Source organism: Rana temporaria, chromosome 4 (assembly GCF_905171775.1).
Source record: "Rana temporaria chromosome 4, aRanTem1.1, whole genome shotgun sequence".
In the NCBI taxonomy this organism is placed as follows: Eukaryota; Metazoa; Chordata; class Amphibia; order Anura; family Ranidae; genus Rana; species Rana temporaria.
Genome location: NC_053492.1, coordinates 474,355,928 through 474,369,313, shown reverse-complemented (window position 1 = coordinate 474,369,313; position 13,386 = coordinate 474,355,928). Strand labels below are relative to the sequence as shown.

The 13,386-nt window shown below is 47.6% G+C and overlaps 1 protein-coding gene across 1 annotated transcript; it reads left to right on the top strand.

Annotated features, from left to right (window-relative positions):
• Positions 1 to 203: 203 nt before the first annotated feature.
• On the top strand, positions 204 to 13,386 carry LOC120938115 (zona pellucida sperm-binding protein 4-like). The gene is made up of 12 exons (XM_040351834.1): positions 204 to 428; positions 4,486 to 4,604; positions 6,639 to 6,732; positions 6,905 to 7,060; positions 7,499 to 7,683; positions 9,819 to 9,916; positions 10,001 to 10,131; positions 12,349 to 12,538; positions 12,618 to 12,768; positions 12,847 to 12,925; positions 13,041 to 13,139; positions 13,223 to 13,386. Exons 1-12 carry the CDS (start codon positions 245 to 247, stop codon positions 13,366 to 13,368), a joined length of 1,632 nt encoding a protein of 543 aa, XP_040207768.1. The 5' UTR covers positions 204 to 244; the 3' UTR covers positions 13,369 to 13,386.

Here is a 13,386-nt window from a genome sequence, read left to right as displayed (position 1 = left end):
TAAAAATAAAAAAGGAAAAAATACAAAGTAACAAATGATGCTCTTTTTTATTTAATCCTCCCAGAACATGAGCCTTGATTGGTATGAAGAGACCCACAATCAGCAGTTCTCGGCCACCTTTGCAAGTATAAGGATCACCTGTGTGCATAGCAGTCCCTGACCAATCAGACTGAAGCCCCGCCCTCTCTCCAGGGTATAAATCTCAGGTCAGGGCTGAGGGTCAGGATTACAAGTGATCATCAAGATGGGATCTTCCAGGACAGGAATGGGCTTAGCACTGCTGTTGTGGAGCTTCAGTCTGTCCTGGTTGCTGTGTGAGGCCAATGGACACTTTGAAAGCTCCTCGCTCCTCCACTGTGCTCTGGACAAGATGGAATTGTCCTTTTCTATGCCCAACCAAGGGGCCACCTCTTCCCTGAAAGTGTTGGGTAAATAATTTTTTTTAAATTGTTTTATTTATTGTGGTTTAAGGTTGGAAATTGGTAAAAGTTTTGATGCTTTTCCTACTAATTGGCTGGTGGCTCACTACGGTGACCAGGTGTCCCGGATTGCCCGGGACAGTCCCGCATTCTGCAGGTCTGTTTCGGGCACCTTCACTCTGGGACAATAGAGTGTCCCGGAATGAAACTGGCACAGGTCCCAGCATGAACCCCTTCAGAGCTTAAGATGTGACCCCCCCAAACTAGTGAAGAACTACAGGTCCCAGCATAGATCTGTGAAATCTATGGGGTCACACCCTTAGATCTCATGGGCTCATGCTGGGAGTTTCAAAATTGGGGGGGGGGGGGGGATGGGGGTCACATCTTTAGATATCATCCGTTCATGCTGGGATTTGTAGTCCTTTACTTTAGGGGGGTGTGACCTCCCCAAAGTTAAGGACTACAGGTCCCAGCATGAACCCCCCCCCAGACATGAAGATGTGAGACCCCCCTGTCCCCCAAAGAGTGAAGAACTACAGGTCCCAGCATAAACCTGTGAAATCTATGGGATCACACCCTTAGATCTCAAGGGTTTCATGCTGGGTGTTGTAGTCCTTCAAATGGGGGGGGGGTCACATCTTTAGATATTAGGAGTTCATGCTGGGACTTGTAGTCCTTCACTTTTGGGGGGAATGTGACCCCCAAAAGTGAAGGACTACTGGTCCCACCATGAACCCCTTAGAGCTGAAGATGCAACCCCCCCCCCCAACTAGTGAACTACAGGTCCCAGGATAAACCAGTAAAAACCATGGGGGGGGGGGGCACAATTTTTTTATAAAGTTATCTTTTGGGGGGGTCCCTGAATGGCAGTTTGGAAATGTAGTCACCCTATGGCTCACAGAACATGGGGGATGGGAGTAGCACACGATGAATAGGGATCAGTGTGATATTATCCAGGATCTGCATTAGATGTCCTGAGATAATAAAGATCTAGTGACTGGATGGGTCCACCTCCTTATTACAAAGAGGAACTCAAGATTATTCCTCCTACCCTTGCCAATCTGTGTCCCATTGGGGAGATTTCCAAGGGGGGGGGCTGCCCCCCTAGAGTCTGGGGACACCCCCTTTGCAATAGGCTGCCCTGCCCATAGTTCATGAATATCTAGTGAGGAGCTGGGTCAGCACAGAGTTAAGTGCTTTCAGAAGAGATGGGGGGGGGGGGGGGCTCACTTTGGCTCTTGGTTGAGGGGTGTATTGGGAAGCTGGCTGGCAATGGGCCTGGTTCTCCAGGCTGGAATCGCACATTGGGTGTTTTAGCCCCAGTGCTTGAGATCCCAGTAAGCTCTGGTATACCATGCAACAGCCTGCTGGATGGTAAGGATGAGCCGAACGCCCCCCTGTTCGGTTCGCACCAGAACTTGCGAACACGCCAAATGTTCGTGTGAACTTTAGAGCCCCGTTAAAGTCTATGGGACTCGAACATTTGAAATCTAAAGTGCTAATTTTAAAAACTAAAATCCAATTTATTGTCCTGAAAAGGGGTTTGGGGACCCGGGTCCTGTCCCAGGGGACATGTATCAATGCAAAAACGCCCGTTTTCTTGGGACCAGTGAATTGACGTCCAGCGGGATAACATACCGGCGCGTGCCTGTGGGGGTGATGCGGGGTGTCAATCTGACACCCTGCATCTCGGTAAAGAGCCTCCGGCGGAGGCTCTTTACCATGTGATCAGCTGTGTCCAATCACGATTTAAACAGGAAGAGCAGTTGATCGGCTCTTCCTCACTCGCGTCTGACAGACGCGAGGAAAGCCGATCGGCGGCTCTCCTGACGGGGATTCGTGCTGATTATCAGCGCAGCCCCCCCCTTGGGTGCCCACACTGGACCACCAGGGAAGGGGGGCAACCATGAAAAAATGAGCACAATAGATGCCAATCGGTGCCCACAAATGGGCACTGACTGGCAACATGGGCACTGACTGGCACAAATTGGAAAATAAACAAGTGATGCCCTCAGTGCTGCCTGTGAGTGCCGCATACCAGCGCCACCATCGGTGCCCATCAGTGCTGCCATATCGGTGCCCGTAATTGAAGAAGAAAACTTGCTTATTTACAAAAAAATTTACTTTTCTCTCATTTTTGGTTGCGCAAAAAATAAAAATCGCAGAGGTGATCAAATACCACCAAAAAGCTTTATTTGTAGGAACAAAATTATAAAAAAAATTGTTTGGGTACAGTGTAGCTTGACCGCGCAATTGTCATTCAAAATGCGACAGCGCTGAAAATTGGCTTGGGCATGAAGGTGTAGGTGCCCGGTATGGAAGCGGTTAAATTTCCTTATTTCTGAGAAATCCTCACTTCCTGTTCTGTCTGTAACTCCACGCAGTAATGCAAGGCTTTCTCCCTGGTGTGGAGAAAGCCTCTTGAGGGGGTTAGCAGGCAAGTCGGGACACTCTACGTCAAAGAGAAAGGAGCTGTGTGTTAGTGGGCATCCTGACTCTCCTGCTCGCCCCCTCAAGAGTCTTTCTCCACACCAGGGAGAAAGCCTTGCATTACTGTGTGGAGTTGCAGACAGAACAGGAAGTGAGGATTTCTCACAAATAAGGATATATAAAAGCAAAATGGAAGGATGAGGTAAGTGAAGGACTGCACGAAGGGAAAGGAAGATATTTAGGGGGGGGGGGGGGGGAATCCTTTACAACCCCTTAAGATGCCCTCAGCTTGAAATTCCAGGGTTTCAAAGTAATTTCTCAAGCAAAACTAATCAATCTATGCATGAAGGTGAAAAAAACACCAGATGACACCCCCCCCCCTGAGCCCCCGTTTTACTTGCCTGACCCCTCGAAAGTCCCGTGCGCAGTCCCGAGATCCTCTTCGCCGCTCAGCCTGGTCGCTGATTGGCTAGAGCGGATGGATGGAGAGCAGTGCAGCCATTGGTTGGCGCTGCTGTCAATCACATCCAGTGACGTGGCGCGCCGAGGGGGCGGGGCCGAGTGATACAGTGAGCGGCTATGGCCGCTCACGGTAGCGCGCCTGCAATTACTGACCACCATGCAAGCTCTCTCACGACTGCAAAACAAACTGCACAGTGGAGGCAAGTATAACATGTTTGTTATTTTAGGGGGGGCGGGGGGGAATTGATTTACTAACCCTTTAAGTTTTTGCATTTTATTTCAGGTACTTGTATAGGGCAGTCAATTAACGTCGTACTTTACATATACATTGTATGTTCACATCAGTCCCTACCCTCAAGGAGCTTACAACCTTCAGTTCCCTAACATAGGGTGACCAGACATTCCCGGTTTCCAGGGACAGTCCCGGATTGTTTGTCCCCGGATTGGATTTGAACAAGGGCTGGGGCAATTTCAAAAATGGTCAGTGCCGAATAAAAAAATCTGAACTGCACACCTCCACTCCGCCGTTCCTACTAGCTTAGGGGGTGTATTTTCTGGGCCCCTTTCTGATCATGTGCTGAGCGGAGTGAATATTTCTTGCATTTTGGGTGCATGCCCATTCGGCTCCGCTCGTATCTTCTGCTTTGGCTCAAGTCCCGGCCAGCCTCCTGCCTGCTTATCTCCTTCCCTTCCTTGGCTGAGTGATCTTCCTTCCCCCACCCGGTAGTAGCCGGGGCCCAAAGAGTAAAACTTGATGGTATGTGAGGCAGGTGACGGGCAGAGAGTCGCTGATTGCTACCATTACTAGTAAAAACAAAATATGTCCCCGGATTTCGTTTTAAAAATCTAATCACCTTACCCTAACGCACATTCATACATAAACTAGGGCCAATTGACTTGCCAGCATGTCTTTAGAGTGAGCAAACCGGAGTACCTGGATGAACCCACACAGGCAGATGGTGTTGGTTCAAACCAGCAACCCTTTTTACTGCTAGGTGAAAGTGCTAACCACTACATCACTGTGCCTTTTAGTTATACTTTAACTGTTTGTCTAACAAGGACTTTTCATGGTTTGGTTGGTCTAACAATCTTGTGCTAATCTGACTTCAGAAGTGAATGTGACACTTGGTTTGGTATAATGTGCCTTGGTAAGCGACTAACTTTTTGTGTTCAGATTTCCAGGATGAATTTCAGGATCCTGCCAATGACTCTGCTTGTGGGATCTGGCTGAGTCATGGATCCAACACAATGGTGATCGCTGCTGCCTATGATGGATGCTACGTAAGGGAAGAGGTAAGCCTGACATCACTGACTTGGGCTTTTTGATGCTGTCATGGGACAACTCCTTTCAAAGATTTAGGGTACCAATAGAATCCAAAAACTATAAATCTGTTATCTATGCTAGTAATGCATTTGTTGGGTGTATGTATACAGGGGAGGGCTGGCAGCCTTAGGCCTGGGGGGGCAAGTCAAGTGGCCCATAGAGCGTGGAAAAGTGATGGATCAAGGAAAACGGTCTAAGATTTTTCATGATTGCATCAGAGGCCCCCCTTGCATCAGAGGCCCCACAGAGGCCCCCCTTGCATCAGAGGCCCCACAGAGGCCCCCCTTGCATCAGAGGCCCCACAGAGGCCCCCCTTGCATCAGAGGCCCCACAGAGGCCCCCCTTGCATCAGAGGCCCCACAGAGGCCCCCCTTGCATCAGAGGCCCCACAGAGGCCCCCCTTGCATCAGAGGCCCCACAGAGGCCCCCCTTGCATCAGAGGCCCCACAGAGGCCCCCCTTGCATCAGAGGCCCCACAGAGGCCCCCCTTGCATCAGAGGCCCCACAGAGGCCCCCCTTGCATCAGAGGCCCCACAGAGGCCCCCCCTTGCATCAGAGGCCCCACAGAGGCCCCCCTTGCATCAGAGGCCCCACAGAGGCCCCCCTTGCATCAGAGGCCCCACAGAGGCCCCCCTTGCATCAGAGGCCCCACAGAGGCCCCCCTTGCATCAGAGGCCCCACAGAGGCCCCCCTTGCATCAGAGGCCCCACAGAGGCCCCCCTTGCATCAGAGGCCCCACAGAGGCCCCCCTTGCATCAGAGGCCCCACAGAGGCCCCCTTGCATCAGATCTGATGTATTGGGTGTTCTGGGAAAATTTATTTATGGGTGCATGCTGTGGACTATTGTGTAACCAAAGCCTGCCCCCCTCCCCTTTAACAAAGTCCACAGAGCACCCCTTTTTATACACTGGGAGAGGGTGAGCTTACCAGGATAGAGGCACAGGCAGGCTGTCTGATGTTTTTTTTGGGTTCAAACTTCCTGTCCAGTGCCAACACATGCCCGGGAGTGTGGGCAGGGCCGACTCAGGAGGAGCAGATAAGCTCTATCTCTCCTCGTGTCTGTGCAGAGAGAAGGGGATGTCAGCGCTGGTGTGCGCTGAGGCTGAGCTATGTGAGACAAGACATGGCTCAGCTCTGCAGCCATCTACCTTGGAGCGGACACAGGCACAGCTGCACAGTGGGAGGTGAGCAGCGGCCCTGAGCTCCAGCAGACATTCCTGCTCTGCAAAAACGGCATTTGGTAGTGGTGGCTGTGCATAGTGTCACCAGCCTGGGGGGAGATTTCCACCTTGCCCTCCCCTGTATGTATAGCCAGAACTTTAGTTCTGTAGAGCAAAGACTGTCTAGGTTTATTGTCCACCCCCTTAATGGGTCATCTGTCTGGCAACCATTGCCACAAATGGGAGATCATTTAGCTGTTACCAGAACAAGCGGTGAAGGGGAATCAAATGACAACGCATGTTCTGGTGGCATGTCTCAAAGGCAATGCGCTCCCTTTAGAAGATTTCACGTGTAGCATCTTCAGGGCAGAAGTGAAGGGAGAACTTCCAAATTGGACAGTACTCTAACCCTTCATTGGCAAAAAAATCTGTCTCTAAGCATGCTTGACCTGTGCTGGCTATAAGTTGAAAGCCCTTGGTAACCTAGAAAATAAGTGCCTGAATCCTTGGTAGGTGGGGAGGTTTAGACATGGATCAGTAGGCTTTGGAACAAGGGATTGAGGTAACTTGGTTTGGTGAAATGCAGGGAGGTCTCCAAACCCATCTGCAGGTTGAGTGGCCCTTGGTACACTAGTCGTCCCAGTGACCACAAAGCCTACGGCTTAGTTTACTTCCACCAATTCCTGGGCATCTTCTACCCCCACTGACCTCCGCCCCCCCCCCCCTAAAGTTTGAAAGCAAGTAAACGGGCCCTTTGTGTTAGAATTTGGGAGACCCCTGGTGTAATGCATACTGGGTTAAAAAAAAATTTTTTTTTTTTTTTTTTTTTTTTTTTTTCTCTAGGATGGGGAATATATGATGGTTCTGCTTCTGGAAGAAAATGATGATGGTGCTGTTGACCAATACAAGGCAGAGAAGAGATGTCCAATACAGAATGGTAACATGTCTAATCTTCTAAATGGGAATCTGCATAGTCCCCTGGGACAAGAGCACAATGTAGCTTCATTACTTTGGGGGGAGAGCTACTGGGAATGGGTATGTCTTGTTTCTGAAGTCCTAACTGTAGAAAAATCTAGATGTACTGCATGTTCTCCTTTCTTGTATAGAAGCCCTGGATGCCCCCAGCCCTGATGTCTGCTCTGCCGTTGCTCAAGCGGACAAACTGTCCTGTGCTGACACACCTGTAACCAGTGACTCCTGTGCTGCAATGGGATGCTGCTACTCCACGAGCGATGCTACAATGCCCTGTTTCTTTGGCGACAAGTGTAAGTAGGATGTTGCTTGATGCACTAAAGTTGGGAAGCCATATTGGCCTGAACATTCTATGGCCAGTCTGTAGATAAAAACATAATGACCTGTTTTTTGCATTTCATAATTGAGAAACTTGAAGCCCAGTCTAGAATGTACTTAAAACAATCTTTGCACAATGGTGTTTAGAGCAAACTAGTAGTTTATTTTTAATTTTTTTTTTTTCTCCTAAGCCACACTTTGGTGGTCTTTTTTGGGTACAATGGACACCCCTCTGGGTGTCGCTAACATTTTAGAGCAGACCGTAGAAGGTCTTGCACTCTTTGCTGCAATCAAACCTGTACAGATGCAAGTTGGATTAGGCAATTCATAAATACTGCAGTGGGCATGTTATCAGCGACTCAATAATTTCATGTCTGGTCTACATGGTGACAACCCAATCTTGTTTTCTACAGTGACCACACAGTGCAGATTTGATGGCAACATGGTGATTGCAGTGTCCAGTGAACTGACCGTGCCTTCTCTGCTTCTGGACTCCGTCAGGGTGATTGGATTGGACTCCTGCAGTGGACTGGCCGTAGATACCAGTAACTCCTTTGTAGTGTTCAGGTTCCCTTTATCCTGCGCCACAGCATTTCAGGTAGGTATTGCAACACAGCCTGACTATAGCAGTCTGACCCTTATGGTGTTAGCACGGCTAACCTTTGAGACATTTAGGACTGACAATTGCAGTTCTTGGACGTTATAAACTCTTGGCTACAATTCTGGTCTTTAGGCTGTGATATCACTTGGTAAAGGTGAAAATTGGTTCAGCTTTTTCACCCAAAATGGTGAGGATGATGGCACCTTTGAACTTCACTATTGCTTCTAAAGATCATTGTGATGGAACTGTCGGCACCCAGCTTGGGTGCTTCCTTCAGTATACATCTTCCTCCAGTCTGGAACCAGGTATTGTAGCTGAGCACTAGGATTGCCTCCTCATCCCTTTAAAACCGAACACCTATGAACTACACAGGTTCTGTGGCTGATCAAAGGTGGTAAATAACCTTGGTGCCTTATCTGCATTAAATTGGCCTTGGAACTTTTTTTTTTCTCCAGGGTTAAAGGGATGAGGTGGGCACCCATAATAGATACTAGCTTGGGGAAACTGGAACACTATTGACAATTTGCACAATTTATAGCGTAGAACCTGATCACATTACCCTCACAATGCAAACTATAAACCGGAATATAACGGCCAACAAAAATAATCATTAAGCTAATTAAATTGGCCATCCAGGTGACAGTGCCCACCTAGACCATCCAGCCCACAACTCCTGGATACAATGTATATTGCACATTAATCTTAAACCTCCCACAATCGTTCAATAAAATAAGTGGTCATATCTCCAAGAGATGATCAGACAATGGGTGACTTGATTAACAAATGTACACAAATGAGACCTGCTTAACACCTTAAACCAGTGATGGTGAACTGTAGCACCCCAGATTTTTTGGAACTACATTTCCCATGATGCTCAACTACACTTCAGCGTACTTGAACATCATGCGAAATGTAGTTCCAAAACATCTGGGGTGCCAAGGTTCGCCATCACTGCCTTGGACTATAGCAGGTGACCCCAGTAGCTGTTTTCTTTGCGTTGATCATAGTCACATCTTCTGTCTAGTCTTTGCTGTGGGGTTCCCTCCTCGGTAGCATTCCCATAAAAGCCAGTGTCCATGGACCACCCTGCAGGCCCCTGTTCGGGTTGAGTCAGTCCAGCATAGTTACATAGTTGGTCAGGTTGAGAAGTCCCATCTAGTTCAACCATAAAAAATAAACCATCCCATATACCAGGGATATGCAATTAGCAGACCTCCAGCTGTTGCAGAAATGTCCCATGAAGCATAGCAAGAGTCTTGACAGCCACAAGCATGACACCCAGAGGCATGATGGTATTTGTAGTTTTGCGACAGCTGGATGTCCGCTAATTGCATATCCCCGCCATATACCAATACTATACCCAGTTCTTCAAGGGGAAGGTGGAAAAGCCCCAGCAGAGCATGATCCAATTTGCTACAGCAAGGGAGAAAAACCCTTCTGGGGCAAGCCCCCCCCCCCCCCAGAGAGGCAATCTGATTTATTTATTTTTTCCTGGAATAACTTTACCTATAAATGCCAGTACCCATTATTTAGTGTGCACTTGGGGAAAGAATCCAGACCTTCTTTAAAGCAATCTACTGATCTGGCCAGAACCAGCTCTGGAGGGAGTCTACTCCACATTTTCACAGCTCTTAATGTGAAGAAACCTTTCCGTATTTAGAGATGACCTTTTTCCTATAGATGTAACTTGAATAACTACATCAAGTTCACTATATGGACCCCCCCCCTTATATAGTTGCTCATGTCCCCCCCCCTTAATCTCATCAAGAGAATAAATGCAGTTCCTCTAATCTTTCCTCATACCTGAGTTCCTCCATGTCTCCTTATCAGTTTGGTTGGCTATAGACCAGCTGAAATTCAGCCAATTTTGGATGACTGTTCAATTCATGAGTGATCCAACTATTTCCTTCATGAACTGGCCTAATTGGCACTCCAATACTCTACTGCACCGTCAACCCTACTCCTGTGCTTCTCTAAAACCTGCTTAACAGACACTTCTGTAGGTTTCTTGTGCTGTACAAAAAGCTACTTTATTTCTATATGATGTAAACGCTTCTGGTGGGTGGTATTGCCTTTAAAATGTCATTGACTACCTATCCTGGTTTATTGGAATCGCACTTTTCTTCACCCAGGTGCCCGATGGTCCCATGAACTATGAAGCTACTATTGAAGCTGGTAGACAAATCCAGACCTGGCAAGGATCTTCTATTACTAGGGACAGTACAATGAGGTAAGATGAGCAATCCCGCTGTAGTACATGATGGGATTGGGGAGGGGGGTGCACACCGCATCTAATCCTGTACTGTTTCTCTAGGGTGACTGTGCAGTGCAGCTTCATTCAAACTGGTATTGTGCCCCTGCTGAGTTTTACAGTCAACACTTTGCCACCACCTCTTCCTGTCAGTACATCTGGTCCTCTTGAGCTGGAGATGAGGATTGCACAAGGTGAGAATAGGTCTTCAACTTGACTAGTGGAAGCTTATTGGCTTGCTTCTAGCTAGTGCCATTGGTGTAATCCAGGGGTCACCAACTTTCTAAACAAAGGGCCAGTTTACTGCCCTTCATACTCTGGGGGGGGGGGGGTCATATGTGGATAATGTCCTGGCATCAGGAGTAAGCTATGCCCCATTAAAGTAATGGTGCCCCACTGTGTGGGAGGAATAATGGCCATTGGTGTCCGTGGCTAACTATTGCTGACAGTGGGGGGGACTAATGCCCCCAAGGGCCACAGTTTGTAGATTTATGTTGCATTACACTGATCTCCAGTCATCGCAAAAATCTGTGTAGCAAGTTCCCCTTTGGTCTGAGAACCTCGAGTTGTGGAGAGCGGACATCCTTCTGTGTAGAGTGGGTTACAAGGCATAGTAGGTGTGATTCCTCTTGTAACAAATTGTACTGTCTGCCTTTATTTTAAGCGCTGTGCAAACTGTTGGACTATATAAAACCTGTGTAATTATAATAATACAAGGTTAATTCATGGGCACCAGACACTCCGGGAAAATCTTTGCATTCAAGAACAGAACTGTAGGAGAGGTTAGGGCCAGGACTCAAGTAGTTTTAATGGTAATTAAACTCTGACTTCTATAAGACAGCCATGCAGGAAAAGGCACCCAGCTGGACACTGTCTGCATGTGTAGGATTGCTGTCTCCTATGGCAACAGTTTCTAGCACAAGTTGTTGTAATGGGCTTCTGTAATTTCTCTACAGTCAATCTTGTAGCTCTGAGCTCCCAGTCTCTCCTCACTAGACTTACTGATCCACTGCCACTGGATCTCCTGAGCTCTTCCAACCTTCTCACCGAGTATCTTCCTCAAGTGTCACCCCCCCCCCCCTGCTTGCCTGCTGGGTCCCTAGCTTGGCACACAAGTCTGCTTTTCAAGCGTCGCCTCTGCTGGCTTGATACCAGCTGAAGTTGCCCAATTCTTCACCGTTCCTGGTTGGTAAGAATACTGCTCTGGTACTTTCATTACTCGCTGGTAATAAGGTGGTTGGTCTTTTTTAGTGGTAACAGGCTGGCCGAACCGTTATGGCTAAACTGCAGTGCCAACCCTACTCTCTTGCTTTTGAATAGGCCCTCAGACAGCCTAGCAGCCAGATGTTCCTGGGATAGGCCTCAGACTCTAGCCTAGCAGCACATGTCCACCCAGATGGCACAGAACTCGATCACCTAACTCCACCCAAATGGGCTCTCCCAGCAGGCCAAAGGACCCAAGAAGATCCCTGCCCGTGGCTGAGATGCCCCATCTATTCCTAATCTGTCCTTGCAATGCCCTAGTTTTATCTAATGTCGCCAGATGGCCGGCCATCTAGGGAGAGAAGTGCAGTAATTTCAGAAATGGGGTGGAATCACTCAATTGGCCAAGGCAACTATACCTGCAGGTAAACTTGCTAGCAACCCTGCCTAACATCATTGTGCTACACATGGAAAGGGGCAACGTATGTTAACACCTGGGGAAGGTGGATATTTAAAGCTGTGTTTAACTCCAAAACCCTATTATGCCTGTCGGTCATTCAGAGTAGCTGTTCTCAGATCCTGAGATACTCCTTTGCCTTAAAACGCCATAAAGGACATGACCTTTAACAACGGGCCATGCAACTTGTCCAGTCTGTGGTATTACATCAAAGGGGTGTGACAATGGCATAATCTCAAAGCAAGTGATCGGCTACCAGTCTGGCATGCTAACTGGCCTCTTGTCAACGTCTGCATCTGGGAATTTATTCATCAGATGTTATGCTTGTTGGGTCCATCATGACTTTCATATACAGGTTTCCAAACTAGCTACTTTTAAGGACTGCTTGTAGTTCACTTTTCTTCTGGTTTGCCAGTCAAGCCCTGATGGAAGGGGGCACTCGGACCCACTAAAAACACAACATAACATTTTGTATCTAGAACTCTTGGGAGTGTCAACTCCCATCACATGACTTGCATATTCTTCCATAAAATGTTTTTTCAGTTTTAGATGTAAAACTCTTCAGCTGTTCAATAAGGCCTTGTGCCTTGCTCTTAGGGTTAGCTTCCCCAGAAATAAGATGTTTGTTCATTGGATAATTTTCCTTTGTCTAGTGGACTTCCTTTCATGGGGGGTTCATGAACCAACCACTTAAGAACTTTATAAAGAGAAAATTGTTGCCCTTGTCTAACATGTTCGTTATGTAATGCAGATCTTGACTATGCCTCATACTACACTGATGCCCAGTACCCTGTGGTCAAAGTGCTCAGAGACCCAGTCTACCTGGAGGTTCGCATCATCGGCAGAACAGATCCAAACCTGGTCCTTGTCCTAAATGACTGCTGGGCTACCAACTCTGCAGATCCTATGCCCCTTCCTCAATGGCCCATCTTGTTTGACAGGTGAGTACTGGAATCTGTAGAATGGAAGTTATCCCGTCTACCTTGTGTGGATCTTAATTCTCCAGTCTTTTGGTTTCAGTTGCCCTTTCAATGGAGACAACTACTTGAGCCAGCTGATTCCTGTTGGCGCTCCTTCACAGGCTGTACCCCTACCAAGCTACTACCAGCGCTTTTTGGTCAGCACCTTCACATTTGTGGATGCCACCACCCAACTTGCCCTTGAAGGACTGGTAAATGAATACAATGTATTGTGTGTGTCTCTTTATCTAAAGCTTTGCTGTGATTTAATTGTGTAATTTTGTCTTCAGGTATACTTCCACTGCAGTGCTTCTGTTTGTGTTCCATCTGCCAGGGACAGCTGTGTGGTTTCTTGTGGTCAAAAGAGAAGTGAGTATTTTATATTCAGGTGGCAGAATCTTGGGTTTTTCACAACTCGTTTTAAATAAATGGAAACTTTTTAAAGAACATCTACTATAGAATTTAAACTTGATCCTATTTTTAGGGCGAATGGCTGAACTTCAGTCTCTGAAGAACACGGTGACTTCTCAAGGACCTGTTGCCTTTGTTTCTGTGGATAATAAAGAAATCCTAAAACTGGAAGGTAATCAATCTGGGGGGGGGGGGGGGGTGGTTGGCTTCAGTTGAGATTCAAGACTTACACTTTTTTTTTTTTTTTCCTACTAGGTACTGATCCATCAGACTACTCCACATTGGACCTGGCTAGAGCGCTAGTAACTGCTGGGGTTGTTGGGTCTGTGGCTGTTGCTGTTCTAGGCTTGTGGATGTACCGCAGGAGTCAAACATGTAACCTGAAAACTGCAAATGTTTAAATAAATTATTTTTGTAAA

Excerpts from the sequence above, each read along its gene's own strand:
- LOC120938115 (XM_040351834.1), top strand. The coding sequence starts at position 245 with ATGGGATCTTCCAGGACAGGAATGGGCTTAGCACTGCTGTTGTGGAGC. Across the intron at positions 7,061-7,498 it reads CTGTTTCTTTGGCGACAAGT|TGACCACACAGTGCAGATTT; the intron begins GTAAGTAGGATG and ends TGTTTTCTACAG. Across the intron at positions 12,769-12,846 it reads AACTTGCCCTTGAAGGACTG|GTATACTTCCACTGCAGTGC; the intron begins GTAAATGAATAC and ends TTTTGTCTTCAG.